The sequence below is a fragment of the Gymnodraco acuticeps genome, unplaced genomic scaffold, assembly GCF_902827175.1.
Source record: "Gymnodraco acuticeps unplaced genomic scaffold, fGymAcu1.1, whole genome shotgun sequence".
Taxonomy (NCBI): Eukaryota; Metazoa; Chordata; class Actinopteri; order Perciformes; family Bathydraconidae; genus Gymnodraco; species Gymnodraco acuticeps.
The window spans coordinates 557,332-574,204 of NW_022992177.1; the positions used below are offsets into that span (position 1 = coordinate 557,332).

The 16,873-nt window shown below is 42.7% G+C and overlaps 1 protein-coding gene across 6 annotated transcripts in view; it reads right to left on the minus strand.

Moving 5' to 3' along the window:
• The window catches only part of reln (reelin), a 91,790-nt gene that overhangs the window by 25,512 nt on the left and 49,405 nt on the right, over positions 1-16,873 (minus strand). For all 6 annotated transcript variants that reach the window (XM_034204865.1, XM_034204863.1, XM_034204864.1 and 3 more), the window contains exons 5-20: positions 11,369-11,401; positions 11,143-11,221; positions 10,910-11,006; positions 9,571-9,622; positions 8,014-8,122; positions 7,277-7,517; positions 6,603-6,748; positions 4,707-4,858; positions 4,457-4,572; positions 3,766-3,974; positions 3,110-3,238; positions 2,904-3,013; positions 2,647-2,713; positions 2,177-2,410; positions 1,008-1,169; positions 77-313 (exon numbers count right to left, since the gene is read on the minus strand). In XM_034204865.1, the coding sequence (XP_034060756.1) occupies positions 77-313; positions 1,008-1,169; positions 2,177-2,410; positions 2,647-2,713; positions 2,904-3,013; positions 3,110-3,238; positions 3,766-3,974; positions 4,457-4,572; positions 4,707-4,858; positions 6,603-6,748; positions 7,277-7,517; positions 8,014-8,122; positions 9,571-9,622; positions 10,910-11,006; positions 11,143-11,221; positions 11,369-11,401 (2,173 nt within the window). The remainder of the gene's footprint in view (positions 1-76; positions 314-1,007; positions 1,170-2,176; positions 2,411-2,646; positions 2,714-2,903; positions 3,014-3,109; positions 3,239-3,765; positions 3,975-4,456; positions 4,573-4,706; positions 4,859-6,602; positions 6,749-7,276; positions 7,518-8,013; positions 8,123-9,570; positions 9,623-10,909; positions 11,007-11,142; positions 11,222-11,368; positions 11,402-16,873) is intronic.

Sequence of the window (16,873 nt, forward strand, 5' to 3'; positions counted from 1 at the left end):
AATAAAAGCAAAAACCTTTAAATGCTATTTCCAAATAATAATATATACATTTGCCTCAGAGCATTAAGTCTCCTACCTGAGAGTCCAGTCATGCTGACAGTAGGGCTGGACGTGGCCCAGGTAGAATCCAAGACTCTGTGTGACGTCCAGCACGTTGCTGAAGTCAAGACTGATGGTGTTGAACAGCACAGAGGTCATGCTGATTTCATCCAGAGCCCACACATCGTGACTGCGGCCTGAATGGTACGGCTGCCACCAGCGGAACTGAACGCCAAACTTACGAGCACCGGCCGGGAGTTCAACTGACACGATCCTGGTCGGGGGGAAAGTGATGATTACACTGATTTAACACTGGATGGAAAGTTTGCTTGACGTAAGTAATGCATGCGCCATAAACACAACCCACAGATGTGAGAATAGTCCACAAACGTTTAAGCTGAAATGAATCACACAAGTTTACTGAACTGTGACTCAGACACTGACTTGGATCTAAATATTGGATTATAGCGTCCTGTTGGAAAATCTTAAATAGATTTTGACACAATGCAGATGGTCAATATAACTAGCATGAGTGAATACATAATCAGTCTTTAGTTTGTTATTGCCAACTTTGTTTCCTCAAATAACTGTTTTCATATTTGCCAAGACACATTTCTGTATCCTGGAGCTTATTTTTAAAAACATACATGTGATAGAGGAAGACCCTGCTCTTGCATCTGCAGGTCAGATAGTTGTGTAAAACTTGACCCTGACTCACTGGCCCCCTTTGACCTTTCTTGTGGTGATGAAGAGCTCTGAGTCCCGGCCTGCGCAGCTGGAACTCAGCCCACTTTGTCTTCATTACACATAGATGGCTCTAACTGGCTCAATGGGTCCCAGTGGTTTACACCTCCAGCACACCATTAGCAGCACAAATGTGTGTTAATGGAGTCCTAGTGTCTCTGTAGAATCACAAGGATACGAGTGTGTTCACACAAACACACACACACTCTAGGCACTGGTGTTACCTTGGTTCATGCAAGCCTTGGTAAGGGTAGTGCTGCAGCAGCGTCCAGGTGATGCCGTTGTCTGAGGAGAAGTGCAGCAGGACTCCCTCTCCTGGCTGGTCTGGGGCCGGACATGAGCTCAGGGTGCTTCGGCTGCCCAGGCGAAGTGTAAACTGTAGGTACCTGCAGAGAATAAAAGAAAGAAAATTAAAGCAATAGGACCAAGTAGGAGGGAGAAGAGGCGTGCAGTAGCAGTTTGGATAAAAAAACATGTGTAACAGAAAAAAAGGAAATGAGAAACAGAAAGAGAAAAGGGCAGGTTGATTAATGACAAGAAGAAAAAGTAAGGTGACCAGGATTGTTCAGGAAGGAGAGGTGAGGGAGAAAGGGTAGACAAACAGACAGTCGAGCAGAGAGGAGGTGGCAGGTTGATGGATGAGATGATTAAATGAATGAGGACAAAATTAGATGAGAAGAGATGGAGGAAATGAAAGAGTAAAACGGAGAGAATAAGAGTCACAGATCACATCCATGTTTCCATGTTTACTGTACATGTAGCACAACTTGTTGTCCTTTAATGTGTTCCTCTATGTTTTGACACATTATCATCTACTAATGTAATATGTATTATAATACCCGTTATCGATCTCTGGCGGCTGCTCACCCCCCAGCTCTCTCTGTCCTTGGCTGAGCTGTGCTTTCAGTAGCGATGCAGTTTCCTCTTTCAGGCAGCTGTTCACTCAATCAGCCAGGAAACTGGCATTAAATATGGCCATCAGGTGGCACACTGAACGCTGCAACAGGCATAATCAATCTAACACAGATGCCATATCTAACTTCACCGTTCCCTATCTATCTGTCTCCCTCACATTTGTATCCATCCCTTTCATTCCTCCTCTCATCTGCAGTCCCCCCCATGATCACAATCCATCTCCCCGCACAGGAACAGGAGTGTGAGGGAAAGAGGGATTGCTGGAGGAGGAGAGTGGATAGCTGACTGGCTGGAACATTTGGAGTGTCAATCAGAAGTAAAGACACCTGATGAAGACAAGCCACGGTTTCACAAAGTAATCTACTAGTGGAAAAATGCAGTAGAATCAAAATCTGCTTGTGTGCATGTAATGTGAATGAAACAAGTTTCTTCAAGTTTTTACATTCACGATCCTGTTCTCTATCAGCACTTTTATTACCTGGCCTGGGAACTGTCTAGTGGAGCCGTAACCAAGTGTCTCCTGCTGTCTCTGTTGAAGACAAGGGCCTTTCCACTGGCCAGCACCCCACAGCCAAAGCTGACCTCAGCCCCGCGAAGTGAGGAGAAGCTGTGGTAGGAGGAGAGGCGAGGGCTGGAGAAACCCTCCGACAGGAAGGCAGGGAAGGTCTGGGAGGCGAGCTCACAGGCTGGACCGCTGAAGCCTGGGTCACATCTGGGAGGTAAGGAGAGGAGAGGAGAAAAAGGTAGGACGGGGAAAACAGGAGACATTAAAAAGAGTGAAGGTTATTAACAAGAAAAAGAAGACAGAGATAATGAAAATCCATTATAATACAATTTGATTGATTTTGAATGGTGATTGGCGCTGTAAGGCATTGGGTGGATAATGTGCCGACTCATTTCAAAGGAGAGACATCAGATTTATTTGGTTTAATAAAGATAGGTACTTACTTGCAGCCTGTGCGAGAACAATGTCCTCTCCCAGAGCAGAAACGAAGGCAGGCTGGACCAAGATACACTGGAACAAAAAACAGGCATGGTTATTACATTTTCAAAAAGGGTATTTTTTCATGCATACTTAGCTGAGCTTTAATACAACTTTTGTGAAACCGAACACATCCTGTATTTAGTAGTTTGAGACCTAAAAGGGGTGATATCTGGGGCTTATTTGTCGGTACTATGATGTAACCTGTTTGTACAGTACTAACCATTATCTATGGCCCACATGTTGCCTGATCCAGAACCAGACTGTTTCCAGCGGAACCGTGTCGTGTCCGTCAGGGCAGCGTTGGGCAGAGGGATGGAGATTCTGGTCCACCTGGAAAGACAAAATATGATATACCCACAGTGACTGCCCGATAATGATTCATACAAGCACAGACATAAACATACAGATGTGCTGAGTCATTCATACCCGCTGTAGTTTTCAGAGGAGTAGACGGTGCTGTGAGGTAGATGGGGTCCGGCACAGAGCTCAGGCAGACACTCGGTGTGGAGTAGAGACCAGGAGCGACCCTGGTTGGTGGAGAACTCCATACTCACGCTAATGAAAAATAACAGAACATCTTATCTCAAAATTTTAATTTCTTCAATGACTGAAGTGCGCTGAATATAGATGAGATAAAAAGAAAGTAAATGATGTCTTCTGAGACTTCACTGTAAAGTCTCTCCTCTTTTATTAATAAGCACTCCACATTTTAAGCTTCAAATGAGTGCAAGAGTTTGAACCTTGAGGATTTAAATACCCAGAAGAAATCTTAACAAACTCTTTGAACTCACATTTATTATTCTAAGGGACCAATTGAGTTCAGATTTCTCTAGATTAAAAGCATTAAGACATTGTACCTTTAAGTTGCACCATTTGCCATTTTGGACACGAAAATAACCCAGTGAACGACTGAAACACAACTCACAGTGTCAGTGACAGTGACTATACAGTCAGTGTCAGTGCTGGTACACTTGGCGTGTTGGTCTCCTTTGTTGCTGCCCAATTTTGTGAGTTTTACTTAGAAATCGTCAATTATTTTCACACAAAAGCACTGGCTAACCCAGTTCAGAAATGTGTCACACCTGTTGGCAGGCTGGTAGGAGCCACAACCGAGGTTGATGGAGAACTGGGCAACATGTGTGAGGGTGCCAGGCAGCACAGGAAGTAGCTGCATGAAGTCCACGGCCCACACATGACGGTTGGCACCACCATGTGACCGCTGCTCCAGGCAGAACTGGGTGACCGGTGTTTGTAGCTCAGTGGGTAGCGCCACCGAAACCACCGCAGGAGTCTAAGATGCAGGAAATGGACGACAGAATATAAAGATCAGACAATAGGAAAGATATTAATTAGAAAATTGTGAAAAAAGCTAATTTATTACAATAAAATAACCTAAAATAATGATACCTTTACATTACTCAATTACTAACTAACTAAAGATATTTAGTTAATGCATTTACAAAGAATCATTAAAAACATCTTCAAAGTTACATATATGATGAATCAACTATCAAATTATCGCTGATTACCATTCTGTTAATCTTCTACAGTTATTCAGATCTAGTTGTAAATATATCAATCGAACATGGTAATGTGCTTGTTCAGCAGTTGAGCATGTTTCTGTTTATAACCAAATGACAGAACGACTGATCAAAACTATTTTACAAGCTATCAAAATCTATTCCAGAGTTTCCTAAAAATACCACAAAAAAAACTTAAAAATCTACCGCTACCATATAAATGTTTTTTGTGTAACATTTGTGCACGTCTCACCCTGTATGAAGAGTAAGTGAGGGTGTCGAGCACCATGCGCTCCCTCCGGCCTTCAGACCTTCCAAACAGAATCACGTCGTTCTCATGAGACTCTCCTGGATCACAGTCGCCACCACCTAAACACACACACACATGCATGCAAAATATTGACGAAAGCACAACGCAGAGCAGGGTCAAGCTCACAATAATGTATTAAGTAAAGCTGTTGTTTAACCCAAATAAATGTAACATGAATTGAGGATTTTCATACCCATGGTAAAGTAGAAGCGAAGGTTTCCATAAGACGTGGTGTCGAGGTAGGGGGTGCACACTCTCCTCCGTCCCTCCTTCTCAAACACGAGTGCTGACCCAGACTCGATCTCTCCACACTCGGTACCATAAATAGCTCCTTCTATGTCCCAGCTGAGAAAGAAACACAGGCAGGAGGGCTGGTTAGTAAGTAACACAAAATGTTTATGGCAAAATGCTATAAATGTATGTACTTAAAACAAGTGATACCAAATTTATGAGGCAAAACAGCATTAATCATTTAAATAAAAGCAACTCAAGCAATCATTCCACAAAGTGTATTGCCCCTAAACACTTTTATTTCCTCATATTTTTCATAGTCAGAAAGTTAGTGAGCTGAATAAAAGAAAAAGTTTAAAAGAAACAATTATGTATTCATTTATTTTTTTGATGGTTAGATATACTTGAAAAAAACAATACAATGTTAATATATATAATTCATTATTCAATACGTTCCTCTACCTTCCCTCTCACAACAAGCACATACATCTCGTGTAGGCAATTTGATTTATTTTGTATACATCTTTAAATGTCTTTAAAGCTGGATAGCATCCAAAACTCAATGCTCTGGAAATAAATATTTGGCTGTCGCAGCAGGACTGTAATATGCTTTAACGGTAGCCAAATATCAACCCCCCAAAGATGACTTCATTGACATTACAGCACACAGACACAGCAAACATAGGATGCAAACACTTTATAGATTGCATCTTTTGCACAGAATCTCCCTAGAGTAATACTAAATCAGTAACAGTAGATATACTTTAGACCTCACCTTTAAACAAACACACAATGCCAGGAATTCAGCATTAATCACCTGGAAGATGACTTACAAATACACACACCAACACACACTCATACGTGTGGACACATATTCCTGCGCAGTGGAGAGAGGATCCTCATTAGCGCTGACAGAAGTTGACTCAGTGTGTCAGCCCTCAACTGTGTTCCTCTACCTTCCCTCTCACTTTCCTTCCCCCTGCCCTGTTCCTCTTTCTGCCATGTAGCATATAAGCTGGTGTGTCTTTGTCCCAGCCAGTATTGGGTTTAATGACACTTAGTGGAAAGTAGCATTGACACAAGAAAAAACTCTGCCGGCCTACCTAACACATGTGTCGGTCGATGACACCTGATGGGTGAGAGCTAGCATCCAGTGTAGCATGTTAGCATGTTGCAGGAGGTGTGATGTGTGGGGCGACCATAGAGAGACCCTCCTGTTTAGGTCCTTCTCATTAATGGAAACACATACTGACAGACCTGCTGCATGAGGCCTGTTAATTACTCTCTGGCAGGAACACTATCCATCGTCTCTCCTCTTTTATCCCTCTGCCTCTTGCGATGCTTCTGACAGTGTTTCCATGCTGTCTGCTGTCCAGGGTGTGTGTGTGTGTGTGTGTGTGTGTGTGTGTGTGTGTGTGTGTGTGTGTGTGTGTGTGTGTGTGTGTGTGTGTGTGTGTGTCTCAGTCTAAACAGATGGACTGCTGTCTCTGTAGCAGTCAGAGGCATGGCTTTCACCTGTGTCAGCCCCCATGCTTGACTTAAACTTGTGCAACACACTGCATGTCGCATGGGTTGACATATGAGAGGTGACAGGTGTGTCAAAGCACGTGCATGTATACACACACACAAACACACATTGTGTTCTTTAAACACCATAAAAGACCATTGCCTCAGGTTTGGCTACCAAATACGGTTTTAGTTTATTAGCATTATGGCTGCGGAACAAACTCCCCCTCAGCATCAGGTCAGCTGAGCCAGAGACACATTTAAAAAAAACTTCAACATAAATCTGTATAGAGCGTTTTATTGTAGAACTTCAGTGTTATTTTGTTATTTGTAAATGTATTATTAAACTTACTTTGAGGGCGGACTTTCAAAGTCTTCCTCCCAGTAGCTCCTTCCCTCCTCACGATGCAGGTCAATGTCTTTGGTGGAGGCAAAGCTGTGGCCCACTCCCTCACCACCATGGAAGTACAGGGAATTGCCCTCGGACTGACAGGCGCGCTGGCCAATAAGAACACAAGTGTTAACAAATGCAATAGGTGCAATGCCTTTGAAAAAAATCGCTTGTACTGTAGATCGAAACACCCCTGTGGAAATGTTTAAGGCTGTCCATGACTAAATAAATATCTTTATTCATCAAATACTCGTATCACTATGTCAACAATAAACTAGTGTATTTAGTCAAAGTAGTACCAGTAGTAGGTTCGACACATTGGCAAAAAGACCACATTAAATATTGTGTATGCAATAGATTTGCTCATTATTTCTTAAAATTTAACATAAAAAACATGAATAAGTTAAAGAAATGAATATGAAAATGAAGACCAAGAAAGCCTACTATTTCTCCCCCTTGCTCTAAAATTAAAAGCACCTCATGATTATGTTATTTACTCTGCTTTAACATAGCAGAGCACAAGTTGAACATGTGTCTTTCAATCAGCAGCAGAAGTTGTTTTTGTTCATTGCACATTTTGTGAGTGAAATCCATGTGTATAGGCGTGTTGAATGTCTACAACTTTATCAATGTACCTTAACTGTAGCTCCAGGGAAGAAGAGCCAGTTGCCTGTGTCAGGAGGGTCCAAGGTGTCCTCCATGAGGGGGGCTCTGTGGGCAGCGTTGACCAGCAGCACGTTGTCAAGCCCCCAGCAGGACTCATAGCCTTCGGGGCCTTGGGGAGCGTCCTGAGACCAGCGCAGACGAACACCATCAGACTTGGAGTGATGGGGAAGGGGCAGCAGGTGGATGACTGTGCTGCTGTTGGTAGGGGCTCTACAGGAAATGAAATAACATTAGGGTCTTGTGTGCGGTGTCTGTGTTTATATAATGAAGTGTTACATGTTTATGCATTTAATCCTCATCATTTATCATTAAAATAAGGCTGAAATAGCCACATATGGAGAGGCACTGCATGTCCTTATGGTGGAGTGAAAATGAAAGAGAGAAGCAGAATTCAAAAAGTTAAATAATCAGAATTTGATTTATGTGTTGTTTCTGTATCCACACAAACTATAGCATGAACTTACTGCAGCTACATATGGTAGTTAGAAGACTGTACCATTACATGTTGTCTCTGATTGAGAACTAACCAGACAGAGGGAGGGATATAGGGTTAAAAAACAGGGGATCATAGAGAAACGAACAGGATGACAAATTGAGAGGGGGAGGTGTGACTGAGAAAGAAAAAAAAAGAGGACGGGTGTTCATGACAGATGGAAGGACTGTGGGATGGATGATGAGGAAGGAAGGAGAGGAGAGAGATAGAGACCTGATCTTCTCCAGTGTGATCCAGTCATCGGAGGTGTTGCCGTTACCACTTAGGCTGTATGACACAGTGATGCTGGGGTCTGAGTAACTGAACCGGCAGGATCCTGAGCCTGGGGAATATGAACACACACAGAGGACAGACATATATGATGGTTAACACTCCTGTTGAGGGAACAACTACACTAGTTTCCTTTTTTCGACATTTGAATGTTATCAGCGGGGCAATGATCCTTAGTATGCCCTGAGGGGCAGCCGGGCCTGATGGCTTCTTCTGACTGATGATTCCACATTCTCCCCTTAGCCGAGTGGAACATGATGTGTAAATGGTGTCCTGGTGGAGCTAAGTGATCAGCAGCCTAACAGGGCTGAGAGAAGTTCGGAGTCGGTATGCAGGGGTTTTGCAGAGATGATCGGATTTGTTAGCCATCAATAAACCAATTGTAGTGAGCGAAAATCACTGTTCTGTAAAAACAAACATTTAATAAAATAACTCTCCCAACAATTTTTGTTTTACTGAATACTTCAGTATGTTATTTATGTCACTTAGTTATCTCAAACTGCTGCTAAAAAAATTAAAACCATGGTTTTGTACTTATTTTGTATTTTCTTCTTTTTTTATCATTGATTGTCTTTTTTACCTGCTATGTCACTTTAGCTGTAAGTCTTTACATTTCCCCGCTGTTGGACTAATAAAATAATTCTGATCTGATTCTATTCTGATCTGATGAAGGACCAAAGATTCTATAAGCCACCTACAGCCTGATACTGTTAGTACATTTGTGTAAGCTTATTTTTTTGTATATTTCCGCTTGACAACATTTTTGTGGGGTCATCTATTTTTGCGCCTTTAAAATGCAGGTTTGTGTGGGAGCTTTGGGAGTTAGCTGGGTCAAAGGTTGCTAATGCATGAAGCCGGCTAACCCCCATCGCCCAACCTTTCCTTCTTCCCTCCCCCTCTCCATACCCCCCATCGTGTGCAGCATCAATGTCCTGCCGTGCTGCTCCATCCCGACAGAATACAGCCGTGCCTTTACACTGCTCTACTGAACTGCCCCATACATAAGAATGACTGCATCACAAACTCATATTAATGTCCTGCAAACCGGAGCACAGCCAGACAGAACATGTAAAATAAAGAGACATACAGAAAGGGTATGTCTCAGGACAGTATTGTTCGAAATGCACACTTATTTCCTCTCAGTCTTGTTCCCATGAGAATTGGTGGATGCATGTAATGGACATGAAAAATACAACACGTCTAAAAACTCTGCGATGGCCTTCTGGTGTCTTTCCAGAATACTATAAATCATTCATCATTGTGAGAGAAGAGCAAGAAACACAGAAATATATTGTGTACCAGTTGGCTTCCTGACATGTTACAGGGCAAAACCTGCCTATTTCTCGAGATCGACAAAGTTATCTATTGTCTTGGCTGTGAAACACTTTCTCACTCAAGGCTAAAGTATTTGAACAGAGTTAAAAAGGTCTCCCACATAAGCCTGTCATACAACATCTGTCTGCATCTGTATCGCCTTGCTTCAGGAGATTTGATACTTACCAAGGGCAAACTGCAGGACTGAGGCTGTGCTGGTGTTGAGAGGTACCGTAGTCTGGGGAAGAATCACAGGGAAGTTTAGTATATCCACCATTAAAAAAAATCAAAATTATAAATAAATATGAGCTGCTGCAACACCAAGCTTTAAAGCTTTGTTTTCCTGATGTTCTATTTGTATACTTGGTTAAGTCTACCGAATGTAACAATGAGGTCATGTGTTTTTAAAAATATATATATTTCCACATGAACAAGAGTGAAGAAAGGGTGACAACTTAACCATTTGAGGTGAGTACAACATAAAATCTAAAATGGGCCATAAGGAATCTTTATAAAGTGTGTTCATGAGTACTATGTGTGCGTCTGAGAGAGACAGTAATTGAAGTAAACGATAGGCGTGTGTACGAGAGCTGCCAGGCATCAAGCATTTGGAGCAGTGACAGACAAAGCAACTGTTTATCAGAGAAGTAAATACAATAATGAGGCACTAACTCTTTCTCTGCCGCTCACTGGTTTTAATCTCTTACAACAGAATATTGCTTCTAAATCAATTTTGTTGCGATAGAAAAAGGGCATGAAAAGGTAGCAATTATGAGCTGATGTGTTGGCATTATGTGTGCATGTGCTAAACTGTCAGGCAGTAGGCTGAAACTACAAATGAACATGGTATAATACTACGTTCTTTGTGCCTCTTCTGGTTTATTAAAAGGCTATTATTAAAGTGCAGAAATAGTTTGAGTTAAAGTTGTGAGATGACCAAAATAAGCAGCAATAGATACAAATGTATAACCTGTCGACGATATTATGAAGATAAACAAATCATGAGATACACAAAGTTACTTGTCTATACATGCAAAAAGCAATATAAGTTCTTCACTAATTTAATCTGGATATGCTTTTATATGGTTGCCTTTAGTCGTTTTTGGTTTAAGGTAGAACTACTCGGATACATTTGGGCACATTTAGTCACATAACATACATGTACGCAACTGCAAGTGTGATATTGTTTTATCTAAGCTGGCTTTTGCTCACCAATGCACATACACATTTTGGATATTTTAGCACTTGAGATCAAAGGAAAAGATAATAGTAAATTAAATAATGTGTCTATTGTTTGTTGATTCATTTGAATAGCTTAGGGAAATGTGTTGATGCTCATCTTTGTTAGAAAGGCGCAACATTTGTAGAAGTCTCAGAAGAGTTAATAGAGGTTCTACTGTGGCCACAGCTAGTGTGCTGTGATTCACTCTAGCTGTGGTTGTGGCTACTGCGTGGTTTGTCGGATGTAAGGTCAATGGGCCGTAAAATGTAGAGTGGTGACAGTGTGGTCAAACATGGCAGTTACCAGCTCTCGTTCTCCTAAGGGCTCACAGAAAGTGACCGCTCTGCCGTGCATCAGTACACCACACTGCTCTCCGACCTCACAGTTACTGCAATCAGACCTGTGAGGAGAGGAGAGGAGAAGAGAGGAGAGGAAACTGAGTTATAACAAAAGCAATAAAGGGAGACCACAGAAGATTAAAAGTAAAAGAGATTGCGCTGTAAGATTACAAGAGGAGTCATAACCTCTTCACCTACCAGATGCTCGGGTCCAGCTCTCCTTGGAGGTTGGAGTCAAAGTCGTCACGCAGCACAGCATGCTTGCCATGGAGCTCCACTACACACACACACGCACACACACACGCACACACATGCACACCATATGCTCACAGTTAGACACCGTCTGTATGACACTTTGTCCTTTCATGTTTTAATTACCTGTGTGATCATAATATCAACAGCATGTCATGAAAAGTAGACTCACCAAGACTGGGTCTCAATGGGGACTCGGTTGGAGCTGAAACAGACAGAGAAGAAGAGAGTAACAAGTTATAAAGTGGCATCATCTTGAAAGTACTTTACAGGTATGATCGGATGTCTCTGATTCCAGATCAAGACCTTTAGAAGATGTATGGGCTTTTATGATAGTATATAAACAAAAGTAAATGTGGTGACTACAAAGACTTGATCTGTGCCGGAAATGGGCCTATTCTCAACTCCTGTCTGAGTGAAACAAACTTTCTCTGTGTCCTGGCTGCAGTCTCCTGGATGCTGATCTTAATTCCTTTCAATAATGAAAGGCTGGGCGGCCATGATTAACGGTTCAATGCCAATTAACCACCATCCACCCCAGAGGCACCAGTGTGCCGTAATCTGTGGCCACCGACGAGCTAACACACTCAAGCATCAATCTCTCCCAGGGGATGCACAGCTCTGAGTGGAGGGAGGTGAATGCAGCGGGGATAGAGAGTGTTAAGACTTAATGAATCTAACATGGGTTTAAAAAAATGATTCAATCGCTGAGAATACCTTGTGTTGAAAAGTGCTATATAAATAAACTTGCCTTGCCTTGCCTTGCCTTGCCTAATAAAATACAGTCTTTATTCACATTTTAGTAAAGTGTATTTGGTGTGACCTTTGAGCTGGAGAAGATGGAGTTCTTACATTGTGAGGTTTAAAACTTAATAAATCAAACTGAGGACATCGTAACAAAAAAATGATTGCTTCAGAAATTGAGAACTTCTGTGTTTTTAAGGTTCAGCTACTGAAAACACAAAATAAAATGCAAGTTGCACAACTTTGATTTATCTTGTCAAGCACAATTCGGAAGATTCTTTTGAATGGCCGTATTAGAGAATTTGAGTTTAACCTCGTTTCATGATCATCCACTATAGAGTGGCAACGTTAACCTTAGTGAACGTGTCAGCCTTCAATCCCTTTGAGCTTCTTTGCTGTGCTCTGATTTTTTTCTTAAGTCAGCCGTACTCCAGACAGAATAGAGGGATAATCTGTCCCACTATTCTCCATCAGGGATGAGTCTGCCCACCTGATAACACACACAAGATAACACAGGGAGGACTCAATCAAAGTTTCGTTTCAAGTTACTTAAGACTTTCCTTTAAACCTTACAGAAGTTCTAACATTTCTCTGAGAGAGGGGCTTACAGTTAGGAAAGTCCACCTAAAACCCACTTATAAACAACGGAATCTGAATCAAATGAGGAACGGATTACCCCAAAAAAAGGTTTCTCATTATCGTAATGGCTCTGCAAATGTCCTTACTTGGAGCTCAAGCCTTACTTTCGTTAGCTGCCCTATTTTCTTCCTATTTGATCCAAATGCCGGGCACTTTGGAAATGGATTTACTATTCACAGAGCGCTGGTAAAGTTTCATGCTGACGGCAGAAGTTGGCGTCTTAGCTGCCTGTGACAGAGCTGGGCGGTTCAGTAGCTGCGAGGTGGGCCCTGATGCTCAGCTCCATGGCTGGAGCTCGGGCTCCACGATGAAGCCCATTAAAACAGATCAAAGGGGCCTCCTTCCTCCCTCTCTTACTCTCCCTTCCTCACCCCCTAATCCCCAAATGTCTGCTGATTTAAAACATGTTTAGAGGAGCTATCAATCCCAGCATGGGGAACCCTCTAATGTTGCTTGTACCTTATTATCATTCCTATTAGGGTATAATACAAATGTAATTCAGATGTGTGCTCATTTTACACGTTAAATATTCAACCTGAGAAGAGCATGTACTAAAACCCCATTGCTGGTAATCCACCCTCTTAAACTGACATACAGTAATAAATGCTTGGTTGGTATTCTGCTCTCTACAGTCTGTCTCTTAAACAAGCCTTTCTAAATCGTTCTCAGTCTTTCTAGTGAGGCCATTTGGCTGGAGAAAGGCCCAAAAGATTTTTTTTTGGGTGGATAATCCCTTCAAGCTTCCAAAAAGGCCTCATTTACAGTTTTCTTTCTCCATGCTTCATCACGCTCTCCTGCTGTCTTTCTCACTTCCTTTCTATCCCAATCTCTCCCTCCTGCCCAACCCTCCATCCGCACCCATTCTGTCTCTCTCTCTGCCTAACCCTCCGCACATCGGGAGCAGACAGTGGCGCTCATTTCCCTTGGATTAATCCCCTCTCACTTTCTTAAAAACTTCAATTACCGCCTCCTCTATTTGCGGCTCATCTCTGCTAATGCCTGTATCTCCCTGGCCAGGGCTTATACTCATAGGCATGCAGAGGGACGCGAACATGCGCGCACACACACACTGTGCTTTTCGTTCCACAACTGACCCACGGCCGCACACATATAAACAAGAGCAACAAAAACGAGGGGTTTCTCAAAAAACTGCACCGAAATTGGAGGGTGCTGATGAACAGGGTTGGGGGGATACAAGGGGGGGACTAAATGAGCCTAAGCTTTGGCAGACTCAGACATCTCGGGACAAAGAGCGCAGGGCACAAGTCATGTTAAATCTTCTCCCCCTCTCCTCTCCATCTTCCAGCTCTAATCTCCTCTCGCTCCTCGTTTTCTCCCCACCCTGTAAACTGCACCCACTCTTCCAATCTCCCTTGTTCTCGTCTCCTTTGCTAGTTTTTCCCTTCGTCTGACTCACATCCTTGACGGCCTGAACTGAGTTTGAAGTTTACTTGCTCCCGACTAACTGGCGGTTGCAATTACTGACTCACCAGGACGCAGGATGCTGTTGTTTTTCATTTTACAATGACTAGAAATAAATGGTTTCTCCAAGGTCAGATTGCTGCCACTTCAATCCACTCAGCGCAAACCAGAGTCTTTGTGTGGGCTTCAATTGGGATCATTACAATAATCATAGATGAGAGGAGAGCGGCAAAGAAGAAAGACTCACTACTATTTTCCAATATCCATGTTACCTTTTACGACAGTGTTTTTAAGTAAAGGTTGAGTGGAAGGAAAAGGGTGTTTGTCTTCCCAATACAGTGTGTTGAGGAAAATGCTTATTTAGCACGCAATTCTTGTGTTTTGTCTTTATCTCTTTGGAAAACATCTACAGGCTCTCAATCTATTAGAGATTGTGGGAAGCACAGCGTATATTCTTCCTTATATTTGTTATTTCAACAATAAACAATAAAAAAAAGCATATGTCTACTTCTCTGTGTAAAGAGAAAAGTAAGAGAGAAAGGAAATAATTGAGAAACGAATGGAAGGGAAGACAGTTTAATAGGGGAAGAGATATAGACTAGATAGCGAGGTCTCAAGGTTTCTTGCTGGGGAGCCATGAGGGATGGCAGTGCAGCCGGCGCTCAGCCAGGCGAGCAGGCTGGCTGGCAGACTGGGTGGGTGGCGAGGAGGTGGGAGAGGGGAGGCCACCCGTCCCTGCTCTGCTGCGCTGTGATCCAGCGTCCCTCAGGGAGCAGTGGCCTGTTTGAGTTATATGTCCCTTTAATAATCCATCTGGGGTGCAGTGCAGTCGGCCAGGCCCATAAAGACCTGATTTATTCCCTCGCTGGAAATGAGGGGACCTGGCGATAGCGAGCAGAAAGCAGGGGCTGCTGGCCCTGCTGTCAGGAGATAGAGCTGATGGACGGCCTGCAGTGCCATCGAACACCCACAACCACTCCACCCTCCAGCACAGAGCCCCTTCCCCTAGCCCACCCCTACCTCTCCTCGTTGTCCGCCTGAGCATAATAAGTATTTCTATGGTCGCTCAGTAGGAGCGGAAATGTACTTCTGTTTCATCCTCCTGCCTGTCTGTTTGCATTCTTGCAGTCGTTTAAAACTGTGGTGGTAATTTACATTTTCTCGCATTATGCTTTAACGCATTTCTAGGAGCCTGTCCAAACAATTTTGCAATGCGCTGGTTGGTGCCACGCACTACTCTGTTGCGTTGTGCATTTCATTCGGTTGCAGCAGTATTTGTCAGACACCCATTAGTGGTGTCTTCTGAATCCACAAGTAGGAACAAATATGGGCAGTTTTTCTTTGCTGGTTCTGAATAGAGTAATGGGGTGTTGTCAAAGCAGACTGGGAGGATGAATTTAACGTTTAATGAAGCAGAGGGGGAGCAGTTTGTCTGGGACCAGGCATGCCCAAAATTGCTTAAGGGAAGCAGAGTGGAAACGATAAAACAAACACTTGTCTCAGTAAACTTTCAGGAAGGCTTTCTGTTACTTAGAGCAAAGTGCTGCATGTCAGATGTAGCAAAGTGAGTTAAAGGATTATACCTTTCCTCTTCTTTCTTTATTCTTAACTCTTTTATGAACATGATCATGTATATCCCCATATCTTGATCATGCTAAACTCAAATTCACCCTCTAATGTTACCCTCCTCCAGGCTAATCTGTCACAACTCTTGAGCCTGGCTGATCAGCCCTGATTGCCTACTTATTTGAGCAGCCTGCCCTCTATTCCTTTCCTTTCTGTTTTCCTCCTTCCCTTTTTATCCTCTATGGATCATAACCCTGCTTTAGATAGCTTTCATTTCCCCAACCTTTCAAAGCTTGAGTCTTAAAGCACATGAACTTCTGAAGTGGCTTGAGCTGGCCCTCTTTGATTCCACTTTGAATGCTAATGCCTAGATTTGAAGTAACTTTGCTCAAAGCAGCTTGCACTCTCCCCGCCACTGCAGCTGAATTTGAGACAATAGCCTATTTGATCCTGCAGAAAGGAAAAAGGCTACAGTCATCTGCCTCACCCACTAGTAAGTCTGACTTTGCTGAGGAACACAATAAACATGGTCTATATTTAGTTTTTCACCAGGTTTCAACAGGTTGTTTCTTAGTGTGTGTGTTTGCAGTTTTTAATGCACCACAGCCAAGTTTGTTTCATGTTTTCATGTGTTCCCTGCATATTCCATTTTCATGTTTTTTTGTAATCTGCACAGCTCTTTTGAAGTTCTATTTTGGCTTGGAAAGAGAAAAAGGAACTGACTACGGTGAGTTAGATCAATGTGGAGGAGAAAAATGAAACGTATTTCAAACAATCCATTTCTGCTTCCTTCTTTCTCTCGTCTCTCCTCGGTCTCCTTTCGCCTTGTGTTGCCCACGGCATGTTCGTGTGTCATTTGTTATTCAGATTTCCTGGCGTAGTTCAGCAACAGAAAGAGCATTGCATTTTTGGCCTTAAAAAAAAATAGCCTACAACAAGGTCGGCCCCCGCTCCCATCTACTCTTTTGTTAATGATGTTTAATCACTCGACTACCTCTTTTTAACACTCAAATCACCTGCAATTTACAGTATGACCTTCAAGATGCTCATTACTATTATCTTTTCATCCCACCATATGTGTCCTTCTACCCCCATCTGTCCTTCAGTATTTAGACAGAAACTGTGATTACTAAAATAAGTAATTTATAGCTATATATTGCTTTGCTCCTATTTTCCCCTTATCACTTTCACCACCCCACCTGTCCAGCTTCTAATACCTTCTCTGCAGAGGATATTTGTTACATTATTTCATCTGTCTGCTCCTATTCACAACTTGTCCCCTCCCAGGCCATGTATGGTCTACTGT